This window comes from Coturnix japonica, chromosome 34 (assembly GCF_054131305.1).
Source record: "Coturnix japonica strain WE chromosome 34, WE-NBRP24, whole genome shotgun sequence".
Taxonomy (NCBI): domain Eukaryota; kingdom Metazoa; phylum Chordata; class Aves; order Galliformes; family Phasianidae; genus Coturnix; species Coturnix japonica.
In genome coordinates this window covers 2418768-2434165 of record NC_140696.1, presented here as the reverse complement: position 1 = coordinate 2434165, position 15398 = coordinate 2418768, and the positions used below count along the sequence as shown (strand labels likewise).

At 55.2% G+C, this 15398-nt stretch overlaps 1 protein-coding gene across 4 annotated transcripts; it reads right to left on the bottom strand.

The window, feature by feature from the left end:
• Positions 1–37: 37 nt before the first annotated feature.
• PCSK7 (proprotein convertase subtilisin/kexin type 7) lies at positions 38–15334 on the bottom strand. Of its 4 annotated transcripts, XM_015884155.3 has the most exons (16): positions 15286–15334; positions 14369–14827; positions 13892–14026; positions 13623–13788; positions 11859–11949; positions 11669–11723; positions 10803–10941; positions 9966–10066; positions 6097–6264; positions 4899–5006; positions 3867–3969; positions 2271–2427; positions 2070–2164; positions 1751–1844; positions 1299–1416; positions 38–1138 (listed from the first exon to the last, which is right to left on the bottom strand). In XM_015884155.3, exons 2-16 carry the CDS (start codon positions 14813–14815, stop codon positions 743–745), a joined length of 2373 nt encoding a protein of 790 aa, XP_015739641.2. In that variant the 5' UTR covers positions 14816–14827; positions 15286–15334; the 3' UTR covers positions 38–742. The 4 variants fall into 4 exon arrangements, 2 of the variants coding, with proteins under 2 accessions (XP_015739641.2, XP_085382095.1); XR_014938211.1 differs by lacking the exon at positions 2271–2427; XR_014938212.1 differs by lacking the exon at positions 3867–3969.
• Between the last annotated feature and the right edge of the window lie 64 nt (positions 15335–15398).

Genomic DNA, 15398 nt, shown 5'->3' with positions numbered 1-15398 from the left:
CTGGGAGGGCAGAGGAGTCACAGAGCGGGGAGAGGAGGGTTTTTAGAAGGCTTTATTTGGAAAGTTACACAATAGGACTTTGCTGTTTAAAAAACAACCCCCGGCTTTAAAAAAATAAACCAGCGAATCCAAAGACACGTGAACAAAACAGCCCAGCTCGCAGATGAGCCACTGCCAGAGCAACTCCATCCTCCCATCCCCAGCCCAAAGCAGGCACTGCATGGAGCCCCATCCTTCCCAGCGTGGGCTCACACCCCAGCGAGAGCAGCTTTGTTTGCTGCAGCGGGTCCCCAGGCAGGGACATCCCACATCCCATCCCTCTGCCCTCCCTGCAGCTCGGGATGGGCACAGGGGTTGTGGCACCCAGCACACACTGCGCTGTTTGTTCTCACTGCACCCCATGACCAGGATGGGTGAGGAAGCTCTGCTGCCTTCTGCCTCCCCAAGCATGCGACTGCATGTGTGCTTGCTGGAGAGGACAGCGTGGCGGGGTCAGAGCGCAGGGGACAGGGAGCAAGCTCCTTGAGGAGTGGGCTTAAGGCTTGCTTTGTTTTCCAGAGCAAGGGAAGGGAAGGTCCTCTCCCACAGCCAGCAGAATTCCTCCATGTTTCTGAGCCGTTTCCAACAGCACCTTCTGCAGGACACAGTGACAATGGTCCCTGGTGGCTCAGGAAGTCTCTGCTGCCCACGCTCAGGACAGACGTACCGAGTAGGGGGACGCAGCCCAAAGCCCCATCCCCTGTTAGCATGTCTGGAGCTCTGTGTCGTCTGTGAGGAGCTCAGCTGCTGCCTCCCGGCCCAGGTACCCTGCTGTGGTGGGGGCTGCAGCTCTGCTGCTAGTGGGAAGTTTGGGACGGGTGGGGGTCCAGGACCCCTCCTCCCCTGTGTCCTCCTGGGCAGGCTCCAGCAGTAGACACTCCACCTCCATGTCCTCGACTCCCTTCTCCCTATAGAGCGGCACAGATTCCATCTCCAGCCCGTTCTCCAGGGCTCTGTGCTTCCCTCCCTGCTGGTACCATCTGCAGGCAGTGGAGCCGTGACAGGTCAGGTCGAGCCCAACGTTGTTCCTGCTCAGGCAAACCTCCAGCATGTAGTAGAAAGTCCAGAACACAGCAAAGCATCCCAACAGCAGCAGGGTCTGTGCAGGAGGAAATCCTTTTAGACACAACACCTTCAACTACTGTGTTACCTGGCACATCCCAGGGCAAAGCACCCAGCACCAGTAGGATCAGTGATGCAGGCTCTCCCGTGACTCGTTGGCCTGCCCCACACCTCCCAGCAGCCCACGACAGGCTCACCTTGAGAGTGTTGGCTGTGATGGTGTAGTGCTGCTGCTCAGGGATCTCCAAACCTGGAGGGCAGGGCAGGGAGAAGTCGCTGTTCAGGTACTGCCCACTCATGGCTTCTTCCAGCAGTCTGGAAGATAAGAGGCACCCACTGAGGGTCTCACAGACAGACAAGACTCCCGACAGAGCATCCTACATGGCTGTGAAGGCTCTGGAGCAGCTTTCACACCACTGAGGGTTGCCACCTCAGCAATAGGGCTCTTTTATGCAGCCCAAAACCTGCATTTCCCACCTATTGAGGGTGACCCTGTGCTAGGTGACAGCTGCTGAGCTGCAGCCCCTCCTCCTCACCCTGCCCTGTACCTTGTGATAACACTGCTCCAGTCAAGCAGCTCCAGCTCCTGTAACATCCCTTAGCCCTCCAGCTCCTGCATCCCCACTGAGATGGGGTTGTGGTCTCCTACCTCTGCCGCTCCTTCATCTCTGCTGGGGACCAGGAGGAGCCGTACAAGGTGAGCTGCCACTGCTTCAAGGTCCCAGGCCTCAGACTCTCATCTCCTGGGGAAGAAACAGGTTGGACCAGAGGGAACTCCCATCTGGCAACGCATCAGGATAACCTACTGCAGCCCAGGTGCTGGGCTGGCAGCTCCCCAGGGCATGGCAGGGAGCCAGGGTACAATGGTACTGCTGCACGCCCTGGTTAAGTGGCTCTGGGAGGGGATGCTCCCATCTCAATTGCAGTCCCAGCTGTTGTCTTGGGAGCACAGCTGCAGCAGGACTCACCTGTGTCCCTGATGACCAGCCTGTACGTGCCCTGAGCTTCCTCACCCCAGCATCGAACCGTGGAGAAGGTCCAGTCAGCAAAGCCATTGGGATCCCTGCCAGAGAAATGAACCATGAGTTTGTAAAGCAACCTGAGACACAGGGCCAGCTGGGCTGGGTGTCCTGCTCTGTGCTGTGAGCCTCTGTTCCCCCAGTGCTTACGAGTCCATGCTCCTGGTGGTTCCTATCAGGGACATCATGCCACTGGGGCAGAAGAGCCTGATCTCCAGGTTGCCGCGGCGAGGGTGCGTTATGGTGACGGTGACTGCCACGTGCTCCAGGGTTCTCATGCCAGAGAGCTGCAGGTCAGTGGTGGTGACTACGAAAGGACACAAACACTGATGGCTGCCTTCTCCCAGCTGCTCCCATGTCTGAGCCCCTGGAGCCATGAAGGGTCTTGCTAACACCCAGCTCTCCCCTGCCCTGACTCAGGGCCTGCAGTTTCACCAGCCCACCCAGTGGGCTCTGGACACTGCAATGAAATAAAGCCTTGCCCCTTATCTATCCATTCCCTCTGGATTTGTGTAAGCTTTCAGCAGCCCCAGAGGCTGCTTTGAACCACAGCTATACAGGAGACAGATTAGGAAAGGGGATGAGAAACCTGATGTCCAGACTCCCTGTTCCATCCTCAAACCATTCACAACTCCACGGATGCTCACAGCCCTGGAGCTGCTAATTTTAGCAGAGGAAATCCCAGCACATTTCAGAGCAGGTTGCAGCACGTGGCTCAGCCTCCCCATCAGCAGCCCAGCCAAGCAGCAGGTGGGCACCCTGCAGCCTCCTGTAAGTGCAAGGCAGGTACAGCCCACGACTGCAGTGCACTCCCTAAGGCCATGTGGGGAAAGGGTTAATCCTGAACCAGCCTGCAGCACCTGGGGGACCATAGTGCCCCTGGCTGCACATTCCTCTTCACATACTTCTCCCAATTGCCTCTTTTTTGCCTCTTCCCAAAGCTGCAGCTGCTCAGCTTTCAGCTCTTAACTCCATTTAGGGCAAAAGGAGCAGCTTTAGCCCTAGACCTCATCCCCAAGGCACAGCAGGGCTAACCCTGCTGCCAGACCCCTGCGGTTACCCTCTCACCCCTGGGTTCTGCAGTGCTGGTGCCTGAAGGGTTGTACACTCTTTATGTCCTGGGGCCAGGACAGAGAGTGTACAACCTGTGCCCACCCAGCATCTCCCGGCTGGCCAGCAAGGAGGGAGGGGAGAGGATCAACAGGAAGGTGCTGGGCTGCTGAGCTCCCCACTCCTTCCTAGGGGACCCCCGTCCTGGGGAGCAGCTTCTGGCCACTGCCAGTCCCCCTGCCAGGGGCTGCAGCCAGGGCAGTGTGGGGGTCAGCAGGCAGCTGGGTGCTGCTGGGGGTGGGCAAAGCCCAGCTCTCCTTCCCACTGGTAGCAGCTTGAGCATCGCTTTGTTTATGTGGACAGCGGCCGGCCAAGTCAGGAGCTGGAGCATTACCTAAAATGGTCAAAGCCAGAGGAACAGGTCTGGCTGCTGCCCAGAGCAGCCCAGTGTGCTAAAGCCTGTCTGGCTCCTCAGAGACATCAATCTATGGGATGGAGTTACCGTGGGGAGCAGGGAGGGGGTGCAGATCAACAGATACAGGTCCTCTGGGGAGGGGCAGCGGAAGGAGACAGGAAAGGGGCCACACAGGCCAGCACTTAACCCCTTTGTGGCTTGCTCTACACTGTAGGTGGTGGACAGGCTCTCAGGCCTCAGCACAAGCACAAGCAGCCATGTGGCACCACACCTGCCCTTACCATTCCATGTGGCCTCCAGCTCCTGTGGCAGCAGCGGGATGCTCTTGCCTTCCTTCAGCACTGGGCTGACATATGAGGCGAGGTATGGAACGGACTCCCAGATCTGCCAGGTGGAAGGCAAAAGAGTTCAGTGTGAGCCTGGTCCCTCCCTGCATGACCACTCCCTCATCTCCTATCACTCTTGCCAGCCAATCATACCACCTGTGTGCAGATACAGGGCCCAGCTTGCAAACCCAGGCAGTGACAGCACAGGGCTGGGGAGGAGTGCCCATGAGTCTAAGTGCCTGTGGGCTGGAGAGGCTGATCAGACTCGTGACTCCAGGAAAACATCACCTCTGGTTTTGTCTCCACCACTTGAGTGGCTTTGAGTAGTTACTTGGAGCTGTTATGTTTCAGCAGCACAGCAGGGTAGGACTCAAAGCCCTGGGAGAAGAGTGAGTAGGCCGTACAGTCCATGAAAAATGGGGCATTGCTGGCAACAGGCAGCAACCCTGCATAGCCACGTGGCACTCTGTAGTTGGGTGAGGACAGAGAGTCAAAGGGGAGCGCTCTGGTCTCCATGCAGCTGGTGGTTATGAGGGAGTAGAGGTTGGGATGTCCCTGCTCTGACCACAGCACATCACAGAGGCCCTGGGACAAAGAGCTGCCAGCTCAGAACGCCCCAGTTCTTTGGGGCATGATGCCCTCCCTGCAGCATGGTGCACGTGGAGAAGGTGCTGGGGCTGCTGACGAATCTCCCCAAGCCATGAATCAGAGCTGTCGTCTCCCACGAGCGAAGGTTCTCGCCCATGGCTATATATAGTTGTGAGAGAGCAGCAGCTCAGCAGCAGGTTTCAGGCATTGCCGAAAGCCTCATGACTTCATACCAAAAGCAGCCTTGTAGAGAGGGCCAGCAGGATGACAGCCTCACTGCTGGCCTGGACTCCTACAGTGTCACCCCACTGCACTGCTAGCACAGGGAACTGTCCCTACTGCTGGGGTAGGTCTGCTCTAGGGGCCTCTGGAGCACAACTGGGACAGGGGCAGAATTACCTTGGCAGCGTTAACCAGCCTCCAGGCGTTGAGCAGACCAAAGCCATGCTGATGACTGTGGCTGAAGCCGGCCCGGTTGACGTCCCACTTTGCATGACGATCCTCGTACTGAAAAGAAATCAGAGGCATCAATTACATTGGGGGACTCTGGCAGCCCTGCCAACCCAGAGCAAAGGAACCAGGTCTGAAGGAAAGGAGGCTCAGAAATCTCCTGCGGAGTGGGGAGGCAAACCTATATGGCCTTATTAGAAAGAAACAGGTTGACCTTTGCTTGAAACAAGTCCCAGGACAAACAGGCTTCCCAGCTCCTCAGAAAGGAAATCAAACAGCACAAAAGGGCACAAATGCCTCTGCTCTGAAACATCCCAGCTGCTCTTTTCCCCCTGCCACCCAAGCCATGGCCTGTGGAATGGCAGAAGCCTGGGGGAGAAGGAACCTGGTCGTTTAAATCAACAAGATTCAGGCCAGAAGGATCTGTGTTCCATCATTTATCAGGTTGTAGTACTAAGGCAATGCTGGCCTGAAGTTGTGGAAAACATTGCTGTGTGCCAAAGTGAGTTTCCTCTTAGATACAGCACAAGCTGGACATAGATTTCTGCTCCCTGTGGGCTGTGAAGGAGCCCTGTCCTTTGGAATCAAAAGCTCCAATCAGTTCCCACTCCAGGTTTCTGCTGTGAGCTCCACCATGTCAGCAGGAGCTGGGCTGGAGTCAGGGCTGTGCAAAAGCAAAGGCTGTGTTTGCTGCTGAGCTCTCTGTTATGTTTGTTTCCAAGAGCTCAGCTCTCTGGAGAATACAAGGAATAGCTGGTGCAGGACAGAGCTCCTTGCTTTCCCAATGCACAGTGCTGGGTGGCACAGTGGGGATGTGTGTCAGGCACACTGAATGTTCACACACTCTCAGGGTCTGCAGGCGAGGACCGGTGAGCTCGTGGAAGACCTGTACGGATGGAGACACTCCTGGAGCAAATACCCCATTTGTTATCATGATGACAGTGGAAAATGCCTCTGCCGCATTCCTGGATGGAACATGGGGTGAGGGGAGAACGCCATCCATTTGCTGAGAGCCAAACAACTGAGAGATTTATACAGGGGCAGACAGACATAAACAAGAATGTGCACTGCAGGACCACAGCCATCCTGCAGCATCCTCAGAGGGAAGCTGTGGGAGCTGCAGCAGGAGGGAGGGCTGCTGGCTCACCTTGGTGGCTGTGAAGACGATGATGTGCTGCACATCTCGCCAGGTGAGGCATGGCCGCACCTGCAGCATCAGTGCGATCATCCCTGCAGCAAGTGGAGCAGCAGCTGACGTCCCCGTGTGGCCCTCAGTGCATCCTGTCCCCTTCTGCAAGTCCCAGTCTGTCGTCACCTTCAGAGACAGAGGAGAGATGCCTCCTGTCACGCCAATCTTTGCCATGCTGCTGTGGCTGGGTTAGGAATGGGATCAAGTGAGCCGTGCTCTTGTGCCATACGTTTCATAGCAGCCCATGCTCAGCCACACAACCACCTGCCCTGGGGACCACGACAGTGGCTCAGTTGCTCCAGAGGGACATCCAGAGGTCAGCACTGCTCCTCACACTATGGAGATTGTATAAAAGGTGGAGGCTCTGGGACTGTGAACAGCTAAGAAATAAGCAATGCTTGAGCACAACAGGCCAGAGAAGGCAGATGGTGGAGAGCTTCTGAAGTGAGAGCAGCCCACGGGCACTATGTGGGAGCAAGAGCCCTGATTTACTGCATGAGCACCCCCAGCAGTGTGCAGGATGGTACATGCAAGCTCTTAGGTTTGCTTGACAGCCCTGCAGTGCTGATCTATTGCTTGTGCATTACCATCAGCAATACTGATGCAATTGCTATTGCTCTACATGAGCCTGAAGAACAGATCCCCCAAGGTCTGGCTGGAAACGTGATGAGGGGGCTCAGAAAACTGGGAGTGGAAAAGAGTCATGCACAGGCCCATCTGGCCAGCCCCCTCCTCCAGTGCCAGGGCCCATTGGGACACCAGATTATTCTTTGCTCAGGATGGTGAAAACCTTTTCCAACCCCGGGTGTCTCTGCTTGAACTGAGCAGACTGTCCCAGGAAAGGAAGAACCAAGCCAACTCCTGCAGCATCGATACCATGGCAGTTACAAGCAGGCTTTGTGAAGCCAGCAAGGCTTTCACACAAAATGAGAGAGAAGTATCACTGTAAGCTCAAAGACTTGCCCTTCAGAACACAGATGTGGGGAGTGGTCCCAAGCCCCTGCCTGCATCAACAGCCACTAATCTGTCTGTCTCCAGCAGTCTCTTCCGCACCAGCAGCTTCCCCCCCAGCCAGCAGGCAGGAATTTGCAGAGCACAAGCTTTCCTTCTCTCTGTGGTTGCTGAGATCAGGCTTAGAGACAGGAGGGGTAGCCAGAGATCCCATCATCCTCCCTCAGCCTGGATCAGAACAACAAGAGCAGGGCAGCAGCAGGGGGAGAGGGTCAGGGATTAGTTGCTGAAAAGCCTGGAAACATTTCCCAGGCAGCTCCTGGCCAGGCCTTGGGTACTGTAACCAGTATGAGGTGGTTTCAGTTCATCTCCCTGGGGGCTCTGGGAGGTGACATCTCTCAGCTCTGCTCCCATAGATGAAAACCTGCACTGGTCAGGAACAGGCACACACACCCACCATGCTCAAATGCTGCAATTAGGACCCAAATGCCAATTTGAACAAGCTGATTAAGAGCGAAACTATTCACAGGGAGCTCAAACTCGACATGAAGACTCCTGGGATGCCCTTGTTTCAGGGATAACACATTGCAGTTGTAAAGCAAAGAATGCAGATAGCTTCCTTTGGACAGGGAGAGGAACAGGGCCTGAACTAAGCAACTTGGAGAGAAGCTCAAGGCAGCTTCAGGGCCCGTGTGACTCTGGCTTATACTCCCTGCTGACCACACTGTAACCCCAGAACCTCAGGATGTCTGCAGAGGGATCTTACTGGGCTGTGCAGGAGCACACAGAGCCTCAAAAGAGGCACTGGGAGGTTCCCAAATTATGCCACCTCCTTGCGAAGTGTCAGTGCCCGTCTCCCTCTGCTCTCAGCAAGGAGACACACTGCACTGCCAAGAGCTGCACTTTTTGTTTCCTTCTATGTTTGATGCCATACCATCCTGTCAGCTGCTAACAGCTTCAGTTAGCACTCAGACACTGCACGTCCCACAAAGAACACCGTGAGCAGCATAAACTTTCAGTAGGAAATGGAGCTCATGCCAGAAGCTGTATTAAATTCTTCCCATTAAGGAAACCACACAAAAGTTTACAGACTGGTAAAAGAAAAAAGCCCAGCAGATGGCTCAGCGCTTAATCCTGACACCACTAAAGCACAGTTACAGGGCATTTAAGAGCAGGAGACTATGAAAAGGGGTGTGCAGGTTTTAACAAGAAAGGGGCTCACACAGGAGCAGTCACATCAGTGAGAAGAAAAAGGATGGCTCGGTCATACTCCATTCCCAGGCTCTGCACAGCCTCTCCTTCTGGCTCCTTGGTGGAATACATCATTGTCAGTATTCAAAACGAAGGGGCATCTGAGACCTCCAAAGCTACCTCACACCACCAGCAGGCTGTGGGCAGCTGGAGGTAAACCCAAAGACTTGTAACTCCTGATCAAAGTACAGCGGCTCCTGATGAGAGTACAGACCTTACTTGGCTGCTGTTGCCTTGTTTCCTAGCATCGACTTTCCAAACCAGGATGGGACAACTGAAGTTATTTCTGATACTAAAAAAAAATAAATGAGCTCCACTCTGGGTTTTACTTTCCCTGCTGTATGAGCTGAGTCATTGCTCTGGGCAGATTGTGCTGTGCTGAAGTTTGTGAGCGAGATCTGCCCTGACCCTGGGCTGTCAGAAGAGCTGCACAAGGACTTGTGAGTCTCAGCTGAGAAGCCCAGGCTCTCCCATTCCCTGGCGTGCTCCTCTCCCAGGCTCTCCCTGTTCGCCTGGTTTACCCAGCATGCAGGCAAGCCTGTTTGACAAGTCCATATTCAACACCTCTCAATCAGGCACAGAGCCACAGCCACACTTCCCTGCTCATGGGATCATCTCTTCTGCCTGCCTTGGGAATGGGACACCCACCAGGGTGGCTTGGGCTTTGCAGCTCCTGGTGGCACCACAGAACAGAGCCAGCACGCAGCCATAGGGGTTGGCTAGACTGATGGCTCCCTGAGTGCACCTCTGTCCTGGTAGGAACGTGTTGGGTCAGGCCTGGGGCTGGTGAAAACAGGCCTGGCTGCTTGGCTTGGGGAAAAAGGACATTTTGTTGACAAGAAGTCATTTTTTGGCAAAAAAAGGAAAAGTTGATAAAAATATTCAGGAAAAAAAAAAAAAAAAAAGCAGCTGAAAAGAGGCACATGTGCCAAAACAGAAGAACTGTGGCCAAGCAGCTTAAAGAGACCAATGTTGCTCCTGGCTCTCCATGCAGAACAGGGGTGACAGGACATGACGCAGCCATAGCAGACACCCCATCACCACCCCGGCCCCTGCTCTCAGGAAAGCTCCAAGCTCCATCCCTGCTGTCCAAGAGGGGCACACACAGTTGGGATGCAGCTTGTTTTCCAGCTGTCACTGGGGGAACTCTTGGTGATGTTCCCAGGGACACACTGCAGAGGAATTTCTTAGGGGTCACCCAAGTGGCCCCGGTCCCAGAAGATGTCTCCCTGCAGCTCCCAGCAGCACAGGGCAGGAGATAAGACAAGGCAGTCCCTGTCCCTCTTGGATCCTGCCTGCGGTTGAGGAGGCAAAAATGACGCAGACAGGATCTGCATTTGGGGACAGGAACACAGCATGCCCAAGGAACACCCCAACTGAGAGAGGGCTGCTGAGCTGCAAGTTACCTGCTGACAGACAGTGACAGCACTGGGAACAGCTAGAAACAGGAACCTCCTGCTCACAGCACTTTTTATGTAGGACCTAGCTAAAAAGCATATAAATTCCCTGCCTTTTAGCTGTATGGTGGTTAGAAGAGACAGAGCCTTGTCCCTGGTCTTTGCTGGACTGTTACAGCCCTGCAGCTGGCAGAGCCTAGGGGAAGACGTGCCTCACGTGGTACTCACGATGCTCCTCATCATCTTGTCCCCACCACTGAAGGTCACAGCCAACATGGAGGCACACTCCTCAGCATAGAATGGCATGGAGCCCATCTCGTCCACTGCACCTGGAGGAAAGCAAAAGGCAGTGACCATATGAAGCCTGTCTCACTTTAACCACTGAAACTGCAAGGTGATGAACCCCTGAGGAGCTGCTCTGCTAGCTGTGCTTCTTCCACATTCCCATCTGCTACCATGGCCTCTACTCATGGGTGCACTCTTCCCTTCCCCAAACACAGAGGAAGAAGGGGAGGGCAGCATGGTTGCCTTGCTGCTTTGCAATGCATGCTGCACCAGGCAGATGCCTGGCTTTGTCAGTAACAAGCCCTGAGCACATCCTAACCCCCCAAAGCTCCAGGTGTGCAGATGGACAGGAGGAGGGTCAGACCATGGTGCATATGGCTTCCTAGCTCCACACACTGTCCCTCAGCACCAGGACTGCTTTCAGTGCAAACATTGCCAGCAGAGAAAGCACTGACAGGACCCGCTCCTGGGAGCTGGGGAAGGAAACCAGACCCAAGCCTGTATTTTTCCAAGGCTGGAAGATTTACAAGAAAGGCAGCCACTAAAAACAACCTTTCACTGTGCTTAATATTAAACAGCTTTTCTACCCCCCATGTGGTTTCTGGCCTCAAGAAAATGGATTAGATGTTTCTTTTGTAACACACATAGTGGGAATGCTGCGTGTCAAGTCATTCCCCAAACACGGCAGCATGGGTTTCACAGCCCCAGTGATGGAAGTCAGAATGCAGGCAACGATTTCTCCTTCCCTGAGAAAGAGCAAGATGGAAGACGTGCACTCACCTATTGTGACAGTGTAGATGGAGTTGGCATAACCATCATAGTTGCAGTTGTCATTGTGCTGCCCACCATTGCCACTGGCCACCACGAAGATGCTCCCGAAGCCCCTGCGGCCGGCTATCACACCGTGCTGCAGGGCAGCCTGCAGAGAGGGGACAGTTCTGTAGGTGCTGCCTTCCCCAGCATCCTGCTGAGTGAGGCTCTCTGCTCCTCAGCCCTCACATACACCTGATATACTCTGCCCCAGAACTTCCTCCAGCAGTCTCTGCATGCAGCGAGAGAACAAACTGCGTAACTGGAAACCATTTGTCACCTCAAGCTGATACCCCAGTTGTCAGCACTGCTCTGAATGGCACAAAACAGCTATCTTGTGGTTAGCAAAGCACAGCAGGAGGCTGCCAAGCAAAAGAGAAATGAAGCAGAACTACATCCTGCAAGCAACTCAAGAGTCAGTTCTGGGGCTCCCTGCAGCAAGCCCTCACTGCATCACCCTGCAGCAGAATCTGTCTGCAGGCAGCTGTTAGTGCTAGGAATGCCTGGTCTGAGCTGAGAGCACCCTGAGCATCCTTTGGGTTGCAAAAAGGTATCAGAATAACACCAGAGGTTGCAAAACAACATTTTCCTGCTACAGCCACAGCCAGCCTCTCCTTGGAAAGCACATCCAGTACTGCCTTAAAACTGTCCTCCCACAGCAGCATCACCTCTCCCCACCACACAAATGTGTAATACCTCTGCTGGCAGTGATGGGAGCCAACAATTGTGTGTTGCACCACAGCAACACCCTGCCCTGCCTGTTTAGGCAGGGAAAAAGCCACCAGCACTGCAGGGCCAGGCCAGGGGCAACCTGTACTGCTGGAACTGCTTTGTACCTTTCCCAGCTGATGGGGGCCATCCACAGTTTTCCCATCATCATCTGGACCCCAGCTGCAAAGAGAGACACCGTGATGTAACAGGAGTCACAGGCAGCAACACTCCCTCCTGTTATGGTTTGCCATCAGAGGGAGCTACACAGCGTTGGAGTAATGCAAAGAAAGCTGCCCAACTAGTGCTCAGGCTTACCTGCAGCTGTAGATGTCATTGATCTGATAATGCTTGTTGAAGGCGATGGCCTCCATGCTGTCAGTGAGGGGCCCATCCAGAACTCGGATGCCTGAAAACAGAAGACAATGAACGTGACTAAAGGGGATCAAAGCAAGCTGTGTAAACAGCATGAACAAATTCCTCAGCTGGTTCACATGAGGGACGCCTGCACTCCCAGCCTGACTGAACCAGATCTCCTGGAACTATAACCAGGGATCAGGCTGAAGGGCACAATGGAGTCAGGATCTGGAACTTCAGACACATCCTCACGCTCAGTTCCTCATCCTCTGCCAGACACGGCTTTTCTGTTAAGCAAGTACTCCAGTCCCATTGCCAAAATCAAGTTAGGGGGAAAGGACAACTGAACACCAGTTAGACTCACTCCTAAGTGCTCCAGAGCATCCTTGCCTAAAGCATTGCTCCATGTTATTGCTTCTTTTCAGGGTTAGTCCCTGCCTTGAGCTATTGCTTCCCCTTCCAGGTGACCAAATGGCCAGACATTGCTTTGGGATGGGTGACATGCTTGACTGTTGAGGAAAGGGCAGAAGAGACGTAAGACACCTCAATTACTGTGCTTGGGACCTCTACAGCAGTACAAACAAAAGCTCAATGCAGAGTTTTCCTTGAACCTAACCCTTAATAACTACAGTTTTACATCACAGTTTTGGCTGGCAAAGAATGTTACAAATGGAAACCAGGCACACATCTCAATTAAGACTATTTATAAACAGTATAACTGCCCACCCATCTCAGCTCCTGCCTGGCATAGCACATGTGGCTTTTTACTGTCACAGCTGAGCAGCCCAGCTAGGGATGTGCTGGCTCTGCCTGTTCCAGCACTGTGCTGGCTTCAGCACTTCCATGCTGCCGTGGCATATCTCCCTGTGCTCAAGGCTTTCCTCCTGCACTCACCCTGCAAAGTCAGGCTTTGGAAAGCCAAAACTCAAAGAAATGCTGGGTCCTGCCCCAGTGAGCTTGAGCTAACTCGTTCTTACTGCTGTATTCACAGTGCTACAGTTAAACTACTGAGCTGATCTCTTCTCCTACCGGCCTGGTTTCACCAGCAGCTTCTGTCTGCAGTCTCTTTGGCAGGTTGGAGACTGGGGCTGTGCTGTGACCCATAGACTGCTCTGGAAGTATTCCAGTGGGGTGCCACGAGCAAGGCAGGGGCACTGAGCTGCCTGCAGTGGCCTGGGGAGTTTGGTGCCTCTAGGACCCTGCTGGCAACCTTGGGCAGGGCAGCTACAGGAGGCCGGTGCTTGTCATAGGGAATGTGGCACCATCTGCTGGGTGTGGAGAGAATCACACAGCAGCACTGCCAAGCACAGAGATCTCACTTCCCTCTGCAGAGGACAGAGAGAGCTACGGAGACAACCAAAGCACGTTGCCCAGCTTTGCACAGGGCAGAAGTGCGGCCCTTTGCGCCCAAGGGGAATGCAGGGTACTGGGGGACATTTGCTTCCCAACACCTCCAGATGCAGCCTGTAGCTCTGCACTGGAGTGGACATGTCTGTCCAGTGTGGCACCACACATATAGTGAATACTCTGGAAACTCCCAGCACACACCTTGCACACTGTCAGGCTTCTCTAGAGAGGCCACTAGTCCTTACCTCTAAGAAAGGAACCAGCCTTAGCAAACCCTGCCTGATTCACAGCCACCTCTGCTGAGCCACTTCTCCAAGGGGCCGTGCTCCAGCAGCACTTGGGGAGAGCAGACACACTCAGTGTATTGAGTGCACCTACCTGCAATGCGGCTCCCGTAGGCAACTCCCACCGTGCAGAAGCTGTTGTTGGGCACAGCAGCGATCTCCCCTGCGCAGCGTGTACCGTGGTGGTTGCCATTCTCTTCGTCAGGGTGAGGCATGGGGTCGGGGTCGTTGGAGTTCAAGTCATAGCTGCCTTCTGGGCACTGAAAACAGACCCGTGGTCACAACTCAGGCTTTAACAGACAAATGGCCACCACCAGGGTGACCACACACCTGGTCCCTTACACCCACAGTGCCAGCACTCACATAGTTTGGCTGTATGTCCTTGATGGTGTGCTCCACGCCATCATCCACCACCACCACCGTCACACCGCGCCCCGTCACGTTCCTCTCCCACACACCGGTGACGTTGATGTCCCTCCCGGGGCTCTTACGGTTGTTCTGAACAGCAGAAAGGACAGTGAGAGCAGCGGGTCAGCCCTGAGGGCAGGGACCTTTTGTACAGTTATAAAGCACAGGGCTCAGAGTGAGTAAAACCAGTCACTGAAGACTGGTTCTACACATCCAGCAGGCAACAGCTGCTCAGTCACGGAGCAGAGCACCAGCACTGCATGGGCAGCACCGGATGCTGCTCCTCACAATATAACAGTGGGTGAGCACGCAGAGCTCTCAGCCTGCTTCCTCCTTGCTGCAAGCACAGATAGCTGCTGCTCTGCCCATGTGACACCTCACTCAGAACCACACAAAGGGCCCCGCATTGCCATCAGCAGGAAAACCACTCACCAGATGCCACTGCTGGGGGTATTTGGGATCATTAAAGTGCAGGCTGCGTTTGGAGCGCTTCAGAAGCTTCTGTTCCGAGTGCCACCGCACGCTGTCATGCTGTGCAAACAAAGTGTCCACCGATCTCCTTATTGCTTCGTGTTCAGGTGTTGTGTGGCTGTCGGGCTGGTAGGAGAAGAGGTAATGGCCCTTGAGCTCCCCAATGCGGCCCATGTTCACCAGCCCTGCAGTCTGGGCCAGCTGCTCAGCCCGCTGCTCCAGTTCCTCCTCCGGCACATCCAAGCTGACGGCCCACGCCAGCTCCCCGTGATGGTGGGCCACACTATGGCCATCATCGAGTCCGTGGGACAGCACCAAGGGGATCCAGGCAGCTCCCAGCCAAAGGCACGTGTGGATGCAGCGCACAGCCTGCGCTCCTGCGCTCCATCGCGGCTCCCGATGCGGCATCAGACAGGCAGGCTGGAAAGGAGCCGGAAAAGAGGGTTGGTGATGAAAAAGAGGAACAGAGACAATAAAGAGGAAGGATGAGCTCTGTTCTCACTGCTCGCAGTGGCAGCTCCCACAGCACTCAGTTGTGTTTGCTATAGATAACTGGCACACTCAGGTCTCCTCCCTGTCAGGCCCGGAGCAGGCAGCGCCCGGCCGATCCCTGCCCTGTGCTGTGGGGAAGCAGGAGGTGAAAGCCAAACTCACGGCGATCAGTGGCTGCTGTCAGACCCGCTTCACCCCAGGCCTCAACGCTCCCACCGCCCCCACAGGCCGCCGGGCCGCCCCAGGCCAAAGTCCAGCTCCGTGCACGGGGCCGGGCAGGTCGCACAGCCCCGGCAGCGCCCACCACCACCCGCCGCTCCCCGCCCCATGTCGGACTCTGCCGGTCCCCAACGAGCAACGCGAGCCCGCAGCCCGTCCCCGCTCACCCTGCATGGGCCGCCGGTGCCGCTCCGCAGCCGGATGCCCGCGGCCTCTGACAGCGGCGTCACGTCCGCGCCCGCCCCTCCTCGCCCAGACCTCCGCTCCTCAAGGGGGCGCC